The 14609-nt window shown below is 47.0% G+C and overlaps 1 protein-coding gene across 1 annotated transcript in view; it reads left to right on the forward strand.

The window, feature by feature from the left end:
* The first annotated feature begins 736 nt into the window (after positions 1 to 736).
* Positions 737 to 14609, forward strand: part of LCMT1 (leucine carboxyl methyltransferase 1) — a 66294-nt gene continuing 52421 nt past the window's right edge. Inside the window, exon 1 of the mRNA XM_004057373.4 lies at positions 737 to 1048. Within this exon, the coding sequence (XP_004057421.1) occupies positions 936 to 1048 (113 nt within the window). The 5' untranslated portion in view covers positions 737 to 935. The remainder of the gene's footprint in view (positions 1049 to 14609) is intronic.

The raw sequence follows: 14609 nt of genomic DNA on the forward strand, positions 1-14609 counted from the left end.
TTTCTTTCTTTCTTTTATTTATTTGTTTATTTATTTTTTTGAGACGGAGTCTCACTCTGTCGCTCAGGACGGAATGCAGTGGCGCCACATGGGCTTACTGCAACCTCCGCCTCCCGGGTTCAAGCGATTCTCCTGCCTCAGCCTCCTGAGTAGCCAGGACTAAGGCGGCCGCCACCACGCCCGGCTAATTTTTGTACTTTTAGTAACAACGGTGTTTCACCATGTTGGCCAGGCTGGTCTCGAACTCCTGACCTCAGGTGATCCGCCCGCCTCGGCTTCCCACAGTGCTGGGATTACAGGAGTGAGCAACTACGCCCGCCCCCCTCACTACATTTCAAAGGCAATTTTGGGGGCAAAGCCCTCAGCACAGTCGCTGGCAGAGTCAGCACACAACAAAATTTTGTAAAATTGAATGACACTGAGCCCGGACTGAATGTAACAACTTACACATGTTGCTTCTGACTGGATTCTCTGCCCTTTGCCCGAACGCTGAGGATTCTGCTAGCTGTTCCGCCCTGAGTTAATTATAGCTATAAAATTTCGCGACCAGCAAGCAGAAACCGGGCGACTTCTCCAGACACCTAAGACTACACTTCCCAGAAAGGATTGCGATACTCTCCTACTGTTTAGTTTCTTTTTCCTATCGTCAAATTTCCGGGTTATGTGGGCGGTGCCAAAATAATTATCCAATGAGCAACTTCGAAAGCTGAGCGGGCAGGATAATTGCTCAATGAGCGACTCGGAAGAGGAGCCAATAAGCGGAGAGGTTGCTGGGGCAGCCGGCGTGGGCGGTGTCACTGAGCCGCGCCAGCTGAGCCAGGTAGGGCCCTACCCTGTTCTGTTGCTTTCTCCCTGTGGCTCGCGCCGTCCCCCGCCGCCCATCGACCCCGCTTCCATGTCCCTGGCGGACACAGCTCCCAGGAACCTCCACGCCCATGGCCACTAGGCAGAGGGAGTCCTCTATCACCTCCTGCTGTTCCACCTCGAGTTGCGACGCAGACGACGAGGGCGTGCGCGGCACCTGCGAAGATGCTTCCCTGTGCAAGAGGTGCCTGTCGGGCCCGGGGTTCGGGGCCGGCATCTGGGGCGCGGGCCTAGGTGGGAGGCGGGCCTGCATCTGAAGAATACGCTCAAGGCTGGCAGGGATGCAGCCCCCGCCTCGCACGACCCTCGCTTCCCACCTGTGAAGTGCACGGAGCAGGGCTTCATTTATTTAACGAATCGTTTCTGAGCTTTTGCTGTGAGCCAGGCAGGGGGCCAGCCTGGGTATCGTCGATGGGAGCAGGCCCCTGAGCCAGACAGACGAGGCCTTGGGCTTCTTGGAGCTAAACGCTGCTGGAAAGACAGACATGAAGCAAATAGTAGCTCCAGCCTCGATGGGTTACGAGGATGAGAGGTGTAGGTTCTCTCTCTTTTGTAGGTTGCATTCTTCAGGGGGTTGGTGTGATCCCTGTTGTGCACCTGAAACTCAGGATGACGAGGGGAAATAACCCGCCCAGAGCCAAGTAATATCTCTTTTCAGAGCCAGTACCACACTAAGTCTCCACTGTTAAGGGTGTGGTGGTGGGGATGGGGGCGTAGCCAGCAGAGGTACATGTCAGAGAAAGAGAAAACTTGAGGCTTGAATGTCCACCATTTATTCTTTCATTCAACAAAATTTTTTGAGACCTTACTTTGTGCCAGGCCTTTACTTTGCAGTGGTTAGTAGGAATTCGATGGTGGAAATACACCAAGAACAAGACAGACATGGTGTCAGACATACTGGAACTCACAGCTTTGTTGGAAAAGAGAGACAGGAAGCAAATAATTACCTATGAAATATATAATTATGATTTTTTTGTGTTGAGTGCTGACAAATACAGCAGTGCCATTAGAGTTTGTAATTTTGTCAATGATGTTTAAGGTGAGAAGAGTTTGGGCGCGGTGGTTCACGCCTGTAATCCCAGCACTTTGGGAGGCCGAGGTGGGCAGATCACGAGGTCAGGAGTTCGAGACCAGCCTGGCCAATATGGCGAAACCCCGTCTCTACTAAAAATACAAATATTAGCTGGGCGTGGTGGCGGACACCTGTAATCCCAGCTACTCGGGAGGCTGAGGCCGGAAAATCGTTTGAACCCAGGAGGCAGAGGTTGCAGTGAGCCAAGATCACGCTATTGCACTCCAACCTGGATGAGAGTGCGAGACTATGTCTCAAAAAAAAAAAAAAAAAGTGAGAAGAAAAGGCTTGCAAAATAGGAAAGTTGTAGGGGAGTGTGAACTGTTAGAGGAACTCAAAGAATGCTTTTAAGGTGGGAGAAGGAGGCTGAGGCCACGTAGTGATTGTAGAGTGGGGAAAACCAGTGTGTTGGATTAAACCTTGTACTTTTTATAGGTTCTTGGGGACTAAACTTTCAGAGCATGGATTCTGGAGCTAGACTCTGTCAAACTGAGCGTTGCCACTTACTGGCAGTATAAAGTCGGGGAAATTACTAAACTTTTCTGTGGCTCAGTTTCCTGATCTGTAAAATGGGGAGTATAATAATGCATCATAGGTGGGTGTGGACAAAAATGATATTTAATATTAGTAGAGCACTTGGAGCAGTGTCTGGCATGTAGTCCGTGTTAAGTGGTGATTGATTAAATTAATAAATACACAAGTATTAAAGTCTTAGAGTCCCTTATGAAATTTGTGAATTTGAGTGGATTATACTCAGCTTTTTCTTCTGTGGCTTTCAGTTGCTATTGGCCACAGCTGTCTTGGCTCATGGTAACTTCCACCTGCCGGGTTCAAGTGATTCTCCTGCCTCAACCTCCCAAGTAGCTGGGATCACAGGCACACACCACCATGCCCAGCTAATTTTTGCATTTTTAGTGGAGGCAGGGCTTCACCACGTTGGCCAGGCTGGTTTCGAACTCCTGAACTCAAGTGATCCGCTCGCCTTGGTCTCCCAAAATGCTGGGATTACAGGCATGAGCCACCCCACCCAGCCTAGTCTTTTCATTTTTAAAACAGTGATAATAAAGGTAACCTTTATGGGTGTCAGGATTAAATGAGATTATCGATGCAGAGGATCTGACACAAAGTGAAGCCCTCAGTAAATTATTATTGCTAGTTTTGATTTCCCTCCAGGCTGAATATTGTTTAGTTAAAGTTGCTGAATGTGCAGTAGCTATGAGTTAGGGTGGTTCCTGCTGCCCTGAGTGAGTTATAGCTATAAAATAAAAAGCCAGTCAGCCTTCTGGGTACCTGTAAATCTTTTACTTCTGTTTAGTTTGCTTCTTCCTTTGGTACAGAGTCCTTCTGCGGATAAGGAGGATGTTATCTGTCTCAGAGGATTGCTGTGCAGGTGAAATGTGGAGTGCTTGCAGCAGTGCTTGGCATACTGGAGGTGTTCAGAATTGGTAGTTAACGGTCATCACCACCCCCCTCATTGTCATCAAATCATTATCATCATTGTGATCCTGGACTTGTGGTATCAGAAGTTTTCTGGTTGGATATATTAGGTTTACACTAATTCCATTTGACTCAATAGGTATCAATTGAGCACTTTTCATGGTAGCCCACTCTCCTTCCCTTCTCTGCTCTCCTTATGATGTCCATCATGCTGTTCTCCCCTCTTTTGTTTACCTATGACCCAACCATCCCACCAACCCCTCACTGTGTCCTCTACAGTTACGACCTGATAATCAACATCAGCTTCTATTTTGTTAGCCTCTCCTTAGCCATTCCCTCCCTCCCTTTGCCTTCACCCTGACCTTTCCCCAGGGATATCCTGTTCTTGAAGCCCTCTCCCGTGGCTCCTCCTCCTTCTCATGCCCTGTGTATCTCAGGATCAGGGATTTGAGCTTTGTGTCCTCCTGTGTGTGTCCCCCGTCTCATTCCATGGAGATCCTTCCTGCCCAACTGGAGCCCTCCTGATTGCTGTTGTTCAGCTCTCCTGATCGTTCACCTCATTCATGGAAGACTGGGGTGCCTGGCCCAGAGTGTCCTCTACCTCAGTTCATGACTTCACCTTAGGTGACCTCAGCATCCACATGGAGCCTATGCACGAGGCACTCACTTTCTTGAACACCTGGTCTGCAGTGATCACCTCTTCCTATCTGATTCTGTCACCCATTCCCACCGTGACACCCTGTGCTTTTATCCTGATGCTGCACTGCCTCACAGATGAGAGTGCAACACTCTCCAGCTCTGACCCCTTTTTCCAAGTTGCTTGACCAGTTATTTTCTATTTCCCATGCTGTGCCCATTTCTTCATAGCACCTCAGTGGTTCTCTCTGTCTTTTAGATGTTCCCTCTGCTGTTACCTCTTAATTGATTACTTAGAGTTCATCCTTCATCCCTCGGTAATTCTGTTGACAGTGCATTTATCTTCCTTGCCCTTTGGTCTTAGTAGACCCAAAGTGCTGGTTTAACCAAACTATCCATTTTTGCCTTGAATACAGGTGCTAGAAATCACACAGTAGGGTGGCTTGGTGCCGCTACGATCATGTCAGCCAACCTCAACTGTGCCCTTAACAGAACCTGACTATCCTAGTTTGTTTCCCAGATCAACTCACTCTCCCTTTCTCCGGATACTTAATTCAGACATTTTCCCCTTTCTTCAGACTTCTGATTTACCCCACTCCTTTTTCATTCTCAAGATAATATCAGCTATTGCTCAACATGGAAAATCGGAGCCCTTAGAATGAAACTCCCTTAACCTCCCCCAAGAAACTTTGTTTGTTTTGTTTTGAGAGGGAGTTTGGCTGTTGTCGCCCAGGCTGGAGTGCAGTGGCGCGATGTTGGTTCGCTGCAACCTCTCCCTCCCAGGTTCAAGCGATTCTCCTGCCTCAGCCTCCTGAGTAGCTGGGACTACAGGCGCCTGCCACCACACCCGGCTAATTTTTGTATTTTTAGTAGAGAAGGGGTTTCACCATGTTGGTCAGGCTGGTCTCGAACGCCTGACCTCAGGTGATCCACCTGCCTCAGCCCCTCAAAGTGCTGGGATTACAGGCATGAGCCACCACGCCCAGCCTTCCCCCAAGAAATGTAATCATCCTTTTTCACTTTTACAGTTGTGAATTCCTCCAATAAAGACCACCAGAAACACACCTGTAGTTAAGCAAGCTGGGTTTATTACTTGTTGCGAGGAGGGAAGACTCACACCATGAGGAGCTGTGGGGCACATCAGTAAGAGAGTGTTAGACCTTTAGGATCTGGGCTTTGGCTGGGTGATTTGGGGGAGGGTCAAGGGATTTTCTCTGTGTTGAGTACTGAAAGGAGGTGGGAAAATTCTATCCAGTAGCTCTGTCTTTTCTAGAAGGAGATTTGGCTGGAGTAAGGCTAAAGTTGTAACATGTAAAGAAGCCACAGTCACTTCTATCAGCTGGGAGAAAGAGATGTCTGGTATTCCGTGGGTGGCACAGTGACCTTGCTTTTTTCTCTGCTTAGACAAAATGATGAGGTGGTCTCGTTTCATCTCCTGTCATCAGTGGTGCAGAGTGCCCTTGTGTGGGTGGTCTGCGCGATTGTTTATGTCCAACAGGAGAACAACATGGCCTTCCTATGGGTGCCAGCCAGCTTCCAACAACATTAGGGCCTAGCCCACAGCACCAGGCCAGATCCTGGAGGTCAGTGCCGCTCTTCTCTTGTCCACAGTGGAGGAGGTGTTAAAGAGATAAACTGGTAATCCTAGCACTTGGAGAAGCCAAGCGGATCACTTGAGCTCAGGAGTTCAAGACCAGCCTGGGCAACATGGGGAAACCTCCTCTCCACAAAAAACAAACAAACAAACAAACAACAAAAAACAAAAAATTAACCGGTGTCGCGGTGCATGCCAGTAGTCCCATCTACTTTGGGGCTGGTGTGGGGGATCACTTGAGCCCAGGAGGTCGAGGCTGCAGTGAGCTGAGATTGTGCCACTGCACTGCAGCCTGAGTGACAAAATGAGATCCTGTCTCAGAAAACAAAAAAAAGAGATAAACCAGAAACTGGGGTTTGCCAGGCAGAAGACAGTAGCAGGAGCAGAAGCATGGAGACTGGAGTAGAGTGGTGTATTAGGTGAACTTGACAGAGAGTAGGGAGTGGGTAGCAGGTTAGAATTTAGAAAGCTGCTCAGGCAGTGAATCGTGGAAGGTCCCAAGGAGTATGGGTTTTATCCTAAGGGATTTTGAGTGCAGAACTGATATGATCTTGGTTTGTGTTTTAGAAAAATTCCTAGCAGCTATGTGGGAGAAGGGTTGGTGACAAAAGGGACATCTTCCTCTCTTTTCCACAACCATAGCCCTTGCTTGGCTCTCCTAACTCACCTGATCTGTTGCAGTGCGCTCTTACCTGCTGGCCAGGGTGATTGTCAGGATCGCAAATCTTATTCTGTCACTCACCTAAAAACCTTTTGATTCCCCATCAGCTGCAAGGTAAACATCTGCACTTTGTTGCGTGACATACATACTGTACCTTTTCATGATCTGCTCACTCTAGCCTGATAGGCCGCCGGCTGGACATCTCCACTTGGATGTCCCAGTATTACCTCCAGTTCACTATTTCCAAAACTGCTTCATATCAGCTCCTCGTGTTCTCCCTGCCATTCCCAACCTGCAACTCAGTGAATGGTGCCATGGTTTATTCAGTTCACAAGTTAAGGCCGGGTGCGGTGGCTCACACCTGTAATCCCAGCACTTTCGGAGCCGAGATGGGTGGATCACCTGAGGTCAGAAGTTTGAGACCAACCTGGCCAACATGGTGAAACCCCATCTCTACTAAAAATACAAAAATTAGCTGGGCGTGGTGGTGTGCGCCTGTAATCTCAGCTATTGGGAGGCTGAGGCGGGAGAATCGCTTGAACTGGGGAAGTAGAGGTTGCAGAGTACTGGGATCGTGCTACTGCATTCCGGCCTGGGCGACAGAGAGAGACTCCGTCTCAAAAAAAAAAAAAAAATTTGACATCATCTTGGAACTGCCCCTTTACTTTCCCTCTTGTGCAGTCACCCAGACCTGTTAACTTTTATCTGCTAAGTATTTAGGGGATGAGGGAATTATTTGGCTAAGTAAGGAAAGGAATCAACTTTCCTTAACCTCTGTTTCTGGCGTCTGTGATCTGAACTATGGTACTAGTCTCCCAAATGGGCTCTCCCGATCTCTGTTACCTCCCCCAAATCTGTATCTCACACTGAAGCCAGAGGTTTGTAAAAGGCCCATTTGATCTTGTCACTCCCTAGCTTAATGGCCTCCTGTTGCCATTAGAAAAAGACCAGCATTTCTTACGTGGGCTATAGGGCCCAGCCTGCTCTGTGTACTTCCCCAGCCTCACTTCATACCACACTTCCCTCCCCCATCACCACCATCCTTTCAGTTCATCTAATATGCCCCATTTCTTCCATCCTCGGGGCCCTGGAGCATGCCATTCCCTCTGCCTGGAACGCTTCCTCCACCCTCCCTTGCCTGCTTAGTTCCACATTATCTCCTAGGTTAGTGCATTCACTCCACATTCTTTGTTGAGCGCCTGCTTCGGTTATGGAGGTGCTGTCCTAGACCCTGCCAATGCAGAAGTGAGCCAAACACAGGATGCAGCTCTTACGGAGCATTGGTTCCTGGAGTGGGGGTGGGTAGGGAATAGCCGGGAAACAAATCAGCACAATATGTGTCGTGTGAGACGGTGGGAGATGCAGTGGGTGTGTTGGAAGGAGTTGTCATCTGAGATGGGGTGGCCAGAGAAGGCCTCACTGAGGTCAGTGCAGAGGAAAGGCTTGCAGGGGGCAGGGAGTGAGCCCTCTGGGTGTCTGGGGAAGCAATGTCCAGCAGAGAGAAGCAGGAGAGTAGAAGGGTTCTGAGGCAGGAGCCGGCCTGACCTGTTCCAGGAGCACCAAGACTAGGGTGAGGGATGGGGATGAGTGCAGGATAGATCTCGGAGAGCATGGGCGCAGGAGGCGGGGGCAGATGCTGCAGGTCACTCGAGGGAGGCTCTTGTAAGGACCCGACTTTTCCTCTCAGTGGGATGGGAGCTGTTGGAGCATTTGGAACTGAAGAGTGAGGTGGTCTCACTTGGTTTTAATAGCATTGCTTCAGCCTCTGTTAGGAGCAGACTGCAGGGGTAAGGACGGAGGCAGGATCAGTTAGTCGGCTGTGGGGGTGTCCCCTGTGAGACAGGCTGGTGCTTGGATCAGGATAGTGGTGATGGAGGTGCTGAGAATGTATCACATTCTGGGTGCATTTTGAAGGTGGAGTTGATAGAATGTTCTGGCAGAGTGGATGTGGGGCAAGACTGAGGGGCCCAAGATGACTCCAAGGTTTTTGGCTTAGCTCAAATGTGGCTTACTCCAAGAGGCTTCTCTGACACTCACAGACAAGATCTAGCTTCTGTTAAATGTTCTCGTACATCTTCTTGGTGGTCATCGGCCCAGTTGTAATTTAGAAAGTTCCTAGTGTTCATCTCTGCCACTGGAATAGACGCGATACTGAGCACAGACCATTCCTACCTTTGGCCACATGAGCTGTATTTGTCAGCTTGGCCACAGTGACGGGAACTGAGCGCACATGTTCAAGATTGTATTTCCTGATGAGGTCTTAACATTCTGGTTTTCTATTTTACTGACTTTTAGTGGTCTATGTGTTCTAGAAAGCAGACTGGGGCTTATAAGGCTGAAATTTCATTGTGAAAATTATAGAACTTAATCTCATTTTCAGCTGCGTGGAAAAATGTTCTCCCCTTTAGCAGGTCACAAGGTCTCTCCACAAAGCTAAGTTTTTCCTCACAGCTTAGCCTAGGGCCTTTCCGGCGTCCTGATGACATCTTAGCTATGCCCCAGAGAGTAAGGTCGAGATTGTGATCTGAAATATTTTCAAGGCAGGTGCTGCTTTCCATCCCCAGAGAAGACATGCCACTTCAGAGCTAGAACATTCTGTTAAACATAAATTAGCTGTAAAACTTGTCTATCAGGCCAGGCACGGTGGCTCATGCCTGTAATCCCAGCACTTTGGGAGGCTGAAGCAAGCAGATCATGAGGTCAGGAGATGGAGACCATCCTGGCTAACATGGTGAAATCCCGTCTCTACTAAAAATACAAAAAATTAGCTGGGTGTGACAGCGGGTGCCTGTAATCCCAGCTACTTGGGAGGCTGAGGCAGGAGAATCACTTGAACCCAGGAGGCGGAGGTTGCAGTGAGCCAAGATCACACCACTTGCACTCCAGCCTGGGCGACAGAGCAAGACTCTGTCTGAAAAAAATATTTTAAAAAACCCAAAAAAACCTTGTCCATCAATAAAGTGAAATTTTATGGGTTTTTTTTTTTGTGTGTTTTTTTTGAGACGGAGTTTTGCTCTTGTTGCCCAGGCTGGAGTGCAATGGTGCAATCTCGGGTCACTGCAACCTCCGCCTCCCGGGTTCAAGTGATTCTCCTGCCTCAGCCTCCCAAGTAACTGGGATTACAGGCATGCGCCACCACGCCCAGCTAATTTAAATTTTATGGTTTTTGATTTCTTTTTTTTTCTTTTTCTTTTCTTTTTTTTTGAGACAGAGTCTCGCTCTGTCACCCAGGCTGGAGTACAGTGGTGTGATCTCGGCTCACTGCAGCATCTGCCTCCCAGGTTCAAGTGATTCTCATGCCTCAGCCTCCCAAGTAGCTGGAATTACAATTACAGGCATGTGCCACCACACGCGGCTAACTTTTGTATTTTAGTAGAGACGGGGTTTCACCATGTAGCCAGGCTGTTCTCGAACTCCTGACCTCATGTGATCTGCTTGCCTTGGCCTCCCAAAGTGCTTGGATTACAGGCGTGAGACACCGCACCCGGCCTTGTTTTTTTTTTAGATGAGGTCTTACTCTGTGGCCCAGGGTGGAGGGCAGTGGTATATTCACAGCTTACTGCAGCGTTTACCTCCCCGGGCTCAGGTGATCCTCCCACCTCAGTGTCCCGAGTAGCTGGGACTGTAGGAGTGCATCACCAGGCCTGGCTGATTTTTTTTTTTTTGTAGAGACGGGGTTTTGCCGTGTTGCCTAGACTGGTCTCAAACTCCTGGGCCTCAAGCAATCCTCCCACCTTGGCCTCCCAAAGTGCTAGGATTATAGGCATGAGCCAACACACCTGGCCTTGTTTTCATTTTTTTAAGGAGCAGATTAAATTTTGGGATGTGTTTGCCAAAGTTGATGATTTTTACATCAAGAATGTCAATTTTGGCCAGGCGTGGTGGCTCACGCCTGTAATCCCAGCACTTTGGGAGGCCGAGGCAGGTGGATCACGAGGTCAGGAGATTGAGACCATCCTGGCCAACATGGTGAAACCCCGTCTCTACTAAAAATACGAAAATTAGTTGGGGGTGGTGGTGGGAGCCTGTAATCCCAGCTGCTTGGGAGGCTGAGTCAGGAGAATTGCTTGAACCTGGGAGTTGGAGGTTGCAGTGAGCCGAGATCATGCCACTGCACTCCAGCCTGGTGACAGAGTGAGACTCCATCTCAAAAGAAAAAGATATCAATTTCAAATTATTTTTTCTCTTAAAAGGTTAATTTTTTAATGACAGAAGAGTGAGTTCTTTTTTCTCCCCTTAATGGCTGTATTAGTTTGTTCTCATGCTGCTATGAAGAATTACCTGAGACTGGGTAATTTATAAAGGAAAAAGGTTTAATTGACTCAGTTCCCATTGCTGGAGAGGCCTCAGGAAACTTAGTCATGGTGGAAGGCAAAGGAGAAGCAGGTACCTTCTTCAGAGGGTGGCAGGGCGGAGTGAGTGCTAGGAGGGGAAATGCCAGTCGCTTGTAAAACCATCAGATCTCATGACATGAGAACAGCATGGGGGAAACAGCCCCCATGATCCGATTACCTCCACTTGGTCCTGCTCTTGACATGTAGGGATTATGGGGATTACAATTCAAGGTGAGATTTTGGGTGAGGACACAGCCAAACCATATCAGTGGCATAGTAGGAGCATATTGTCCATGTCATTTCACAGAGATCTGCCTTATTGTTTTTAATGGCTGCACAGTGTTCTGCAGTTTTGTACTTTGGCCACTCTTCTGTTGTTCATCATTTAGGTGGCTCTGGTTTTTGCTCTGAAAATAGTGTTGTGATCAGCATTTTTGCACGTGTGTGTGAATTTTCTTGTGAAATAGATTCCCAGGGAGAAGTTTCTGCAAAATGCTTCTTGAAAGAGGTTATATCAGTTGTACCTACCCATGGTGAATGCAATGCTAATTATTCAATAGTCTGTCTCTTTCCTTGTTTACCAGCTGCTGGGTAGAAAATAGGCTGTCTCTTTAATTTCTATCCTATAATCACTCATGAGGCTGAGCATTTAAAATCTGCTCATTGTCACTGATATTTCTTATGTGAATCCTCTCTCCTGATGATGATTATTGTTTGAGACAGTCTCACTCTGTCGCCCAGGCTGGAGAGCAGTGGCACAATCTTGGGTCACTGCAGCCTTGACCTCCCTGGTGGCTCAAGCGATCCTCCCACCTCACCCTCCCGAGTAGCTGGAATCACAGGCATGCACTACCATGCCCAGCTGTGTTTTTAAATTTATTTATTTATTTTTATTTTTTATGGAGATGGGGTCTTACTTTGTTGCCCAGGCTGGTCTTGAACTCCTGGGCTCAGGTGATCTGCCCTCCTTGACCTCCCAAAGTGTTGGGATTACAGGTGCGAGCCACTGCTTCCAGCCCTTGTTATTTCCTGTTGGACTGTTTGTCATGTCTTGTTTGGTTGTGTTTTTCTTGCTGATTTGTAAGAACTTTTTATTTCAGGCGTAGTTATCCTGTGCCTCTGCTTTGCTTGCAGTATTTTCTGTCAAGCTGATGCTTGTCTCTTGGTTCAACTTGTACAGTACATTTCATAATTCAGAAATTGTAAATCTTTTTTTCTTTCTTTTGAGACAGGATCTTGCTATGTCGCCCAGGCTGGTCTCAAACTCCTGGGCTCAAGTGATCCTCCTGCCTCAGTCTCCTGTGTAGCTCGGATATAGGCACTTGCCACTGTGCCCAGCTTCAGAAGTTTTAAATCTTTGTGATGCAAAATCTGACAATCTTTACCTTTATAGGTTGGGAGTTTTGGGCAATGCTTAGGTATTTCCAATTATTATAACGTATCTTTTATCATTTTTCTGGCTTTGGTTTTATGGTTGGCCTGTTCATCTGTCTTTTTTAGTGTTTGCAGTGTTAATTTTATTCCACATCATTAGCCATTTGTCCCCATACCAGCTATTGAATGGTCTGTATTTCCCCATTGATTTGAGACAACACTTGTATTATATATAACTTCTTTTTTTTTTTTTTTTTTTTTTTTTGTGTGACAGAGTCTCGCTCTGTTGCCCAGGCTAGAGTGCAGTGGTGCAATCTTGGCTCACTGCAACCTCCACCTCCCGGGTTCAAGCTATTATCCTGCCTTAGCCTCTTGAGAAGCTGGGATTACAGACATGCACCACCATGCCCAGCTAATTTCTGTATTTTTAGTAGAGATGGAGTTTCGCCATGTTGGCCAGACTGGTCTCAAACTCCTGACCTCGGGTGATTCACCTGCCTCAGCCTCCCAAAGCGTTGGGATTACAGGCGTGAGCCACCGCACTCAGCCTTATACGCTAAATTCTTATTTACACTTTAACATTGCAATGTGTGTTTCATGCTTGACTTCCCGTTAAATTGCTTTCTTTTTTTTTTTTTTTTTTTGAGACAGAGTCTTGCTCTGTCACCCAGGCTGGAGTGCAGTGGCGCAATCTCGGCTCACCACAACCTCTGCCTCCTGGGTTCAAGCGATTCTCCTGCCTCAGCCTTTCTTGTAGCTGGGATTACAGGCATGAGCCACCATATGCGGCTAATTTTTTGTATTTTTAGTAGAGACGGAGTTTCACCATGTTGGCCAGGCTGGTCTCGAACTCCTGACCTCAGGTGATCCGCCCGCCTCGGCCTCCCAAAATGCTGGGATTACAAGCGTGAGCCACTACACCCGGCCTAATTTGCTTCCTTTCTTTCAAGTTGATAGCTCAAAATGTTGACTTCCAAAGGTTTTTAGTTGTAAATTGAGTCAGAGTTCCCACAACTTGTTTCGCAGGGGTAAGGATAGGTTTTTACCAGGGAATTACTGAGTGTTCTTAGTCCATTTGAGTAGCTTTGCTCCAGGAGGGAAGAAGAAAAAGAAAGAATCCTAGGAAAGGACATCTGTCTTTCAAGAGTCCATTTCCTTTCATCAGGAAAGCAGTATCTTTTCAGGAAACTCTACACAGTAGACCTGTTATTATAAAACAGTAAAACGTTGAAAAAGTTTAAATTTTTAAACAACATGTTTTTCAGAATGTATCCTCATCTTTAAGCAACACATGACTTACGTGTACATGTATACAGACAAACACACACATCATTTAAGCACCTCAGGTGTTATGAGGGAAAAAACAAGTGTGTATGGAGGGCAGATTTAAATCCAGGTGAGTAAATTTGAACACCTACATTAAACCTTCAGTTCTCTATGTTTATAGAATTAAGTTCCACAGCTGATATAACTGACTTCAGTCTGTAAAGCCAAGCCTGCCTTGTACGATCTTATGAGGGTTCCTATTTGTGTGTATTCATATTTTGTCAAGCATTTGGAATAATGCCTGGCACATAGTAAGCACTTGGTGACTGTTGATTAAAGAAGTAAATGAGGCTCCAGGCTTGATCCTTATAGGCCGGGTGAGCCCTTTTCATTCTTTGACGCCTCAGATGAGGAAATGCCTGTTGGAGGGGATTTCACACCTTTCAGAAGAAGGCCCCGTTGTTCCAGTTGACGCTCGTGGAGACAGGACTCAGTCAGTAAATGCTTCTTGAATGAAGCATTAGGTGGTTGGACCAGATCTGTCTTTCCCGTGGGAGGAAAGTGAGATGATTTTAGGTGTTACACAGATGCTTATCATTTTCGTAGTTAGCTATTTATTACAGTGTTGTGTTAGCAGAAAATATTAGGCAGCACCTCAAACCTAAGTATTTTTAAAAAGTGAGTGATTTAAAGACACACTAAATTGAACAGGTGGCATGTGAATATCATGGAAACTGAAAGCATTTATGGATTGAAAGAAAACTGGGAAAATCTTTGAGGTCTTTCCAAATCTGAGATGTTTGATTTTTTGAATCTGGGCTTTGAATATGAAATCAGTATATACAAATAGAAGTGATGTTCTCTGGGTTTTGGGAGCAGAGATGTGTAATGGAAATTGACAGGCAGAACTAGATGCACAGTGTCATGCAGGGTGCAGAGATGACAGTGTATTAACACGTTGGTGTCTGCTGTGGGCAGCCTTGCGTGTGTATGTATTCTCTAACAAAATTGGGAACATCCTATACATACAATTTTGTAATTAGGTTTGTTCACCTGATACTATAACTCTGTGTTCAGTGTTCCTGCAGAGAAATCTTTGTGCCCATACTTGATGATTTTCTTAGGATTAAATCCTAGAAATGAGATTGTGTGGTCATTGTGTACGCATGTGTTTCAGGCCTTTTATACTTGTCATCACAGTGCCTTGCAGTGTGATTGTGCCAGTTTAAGGTTCTGGCAGCTTGAGTGCCCTCTTCCCTATCCCTCTCCAAAGCCAAGTTAGATTAAATAATAGTTTGTTGGGCCGGGCGCGGTGGCTCACACCTGTAATCCCAGCACTTTGGGAGGCTGAGGCGGGCGGATCACAACATC

Source organism: Gorilla gorilla, chromosome 18 (genome assembly GCF_029281585.2).
Source record: "Gorilla gorilla gorilla isolate KB3781 chromosome 18, NHGRI_mGorGor1-v2.1_pri, whole genome shotgun sequence".
Lineage (NCBI taxonomy): Eukaryota > Metazoa > Chordata > Mammalia > Primates > Hominidae > Gorilla > Gorilla gorilla.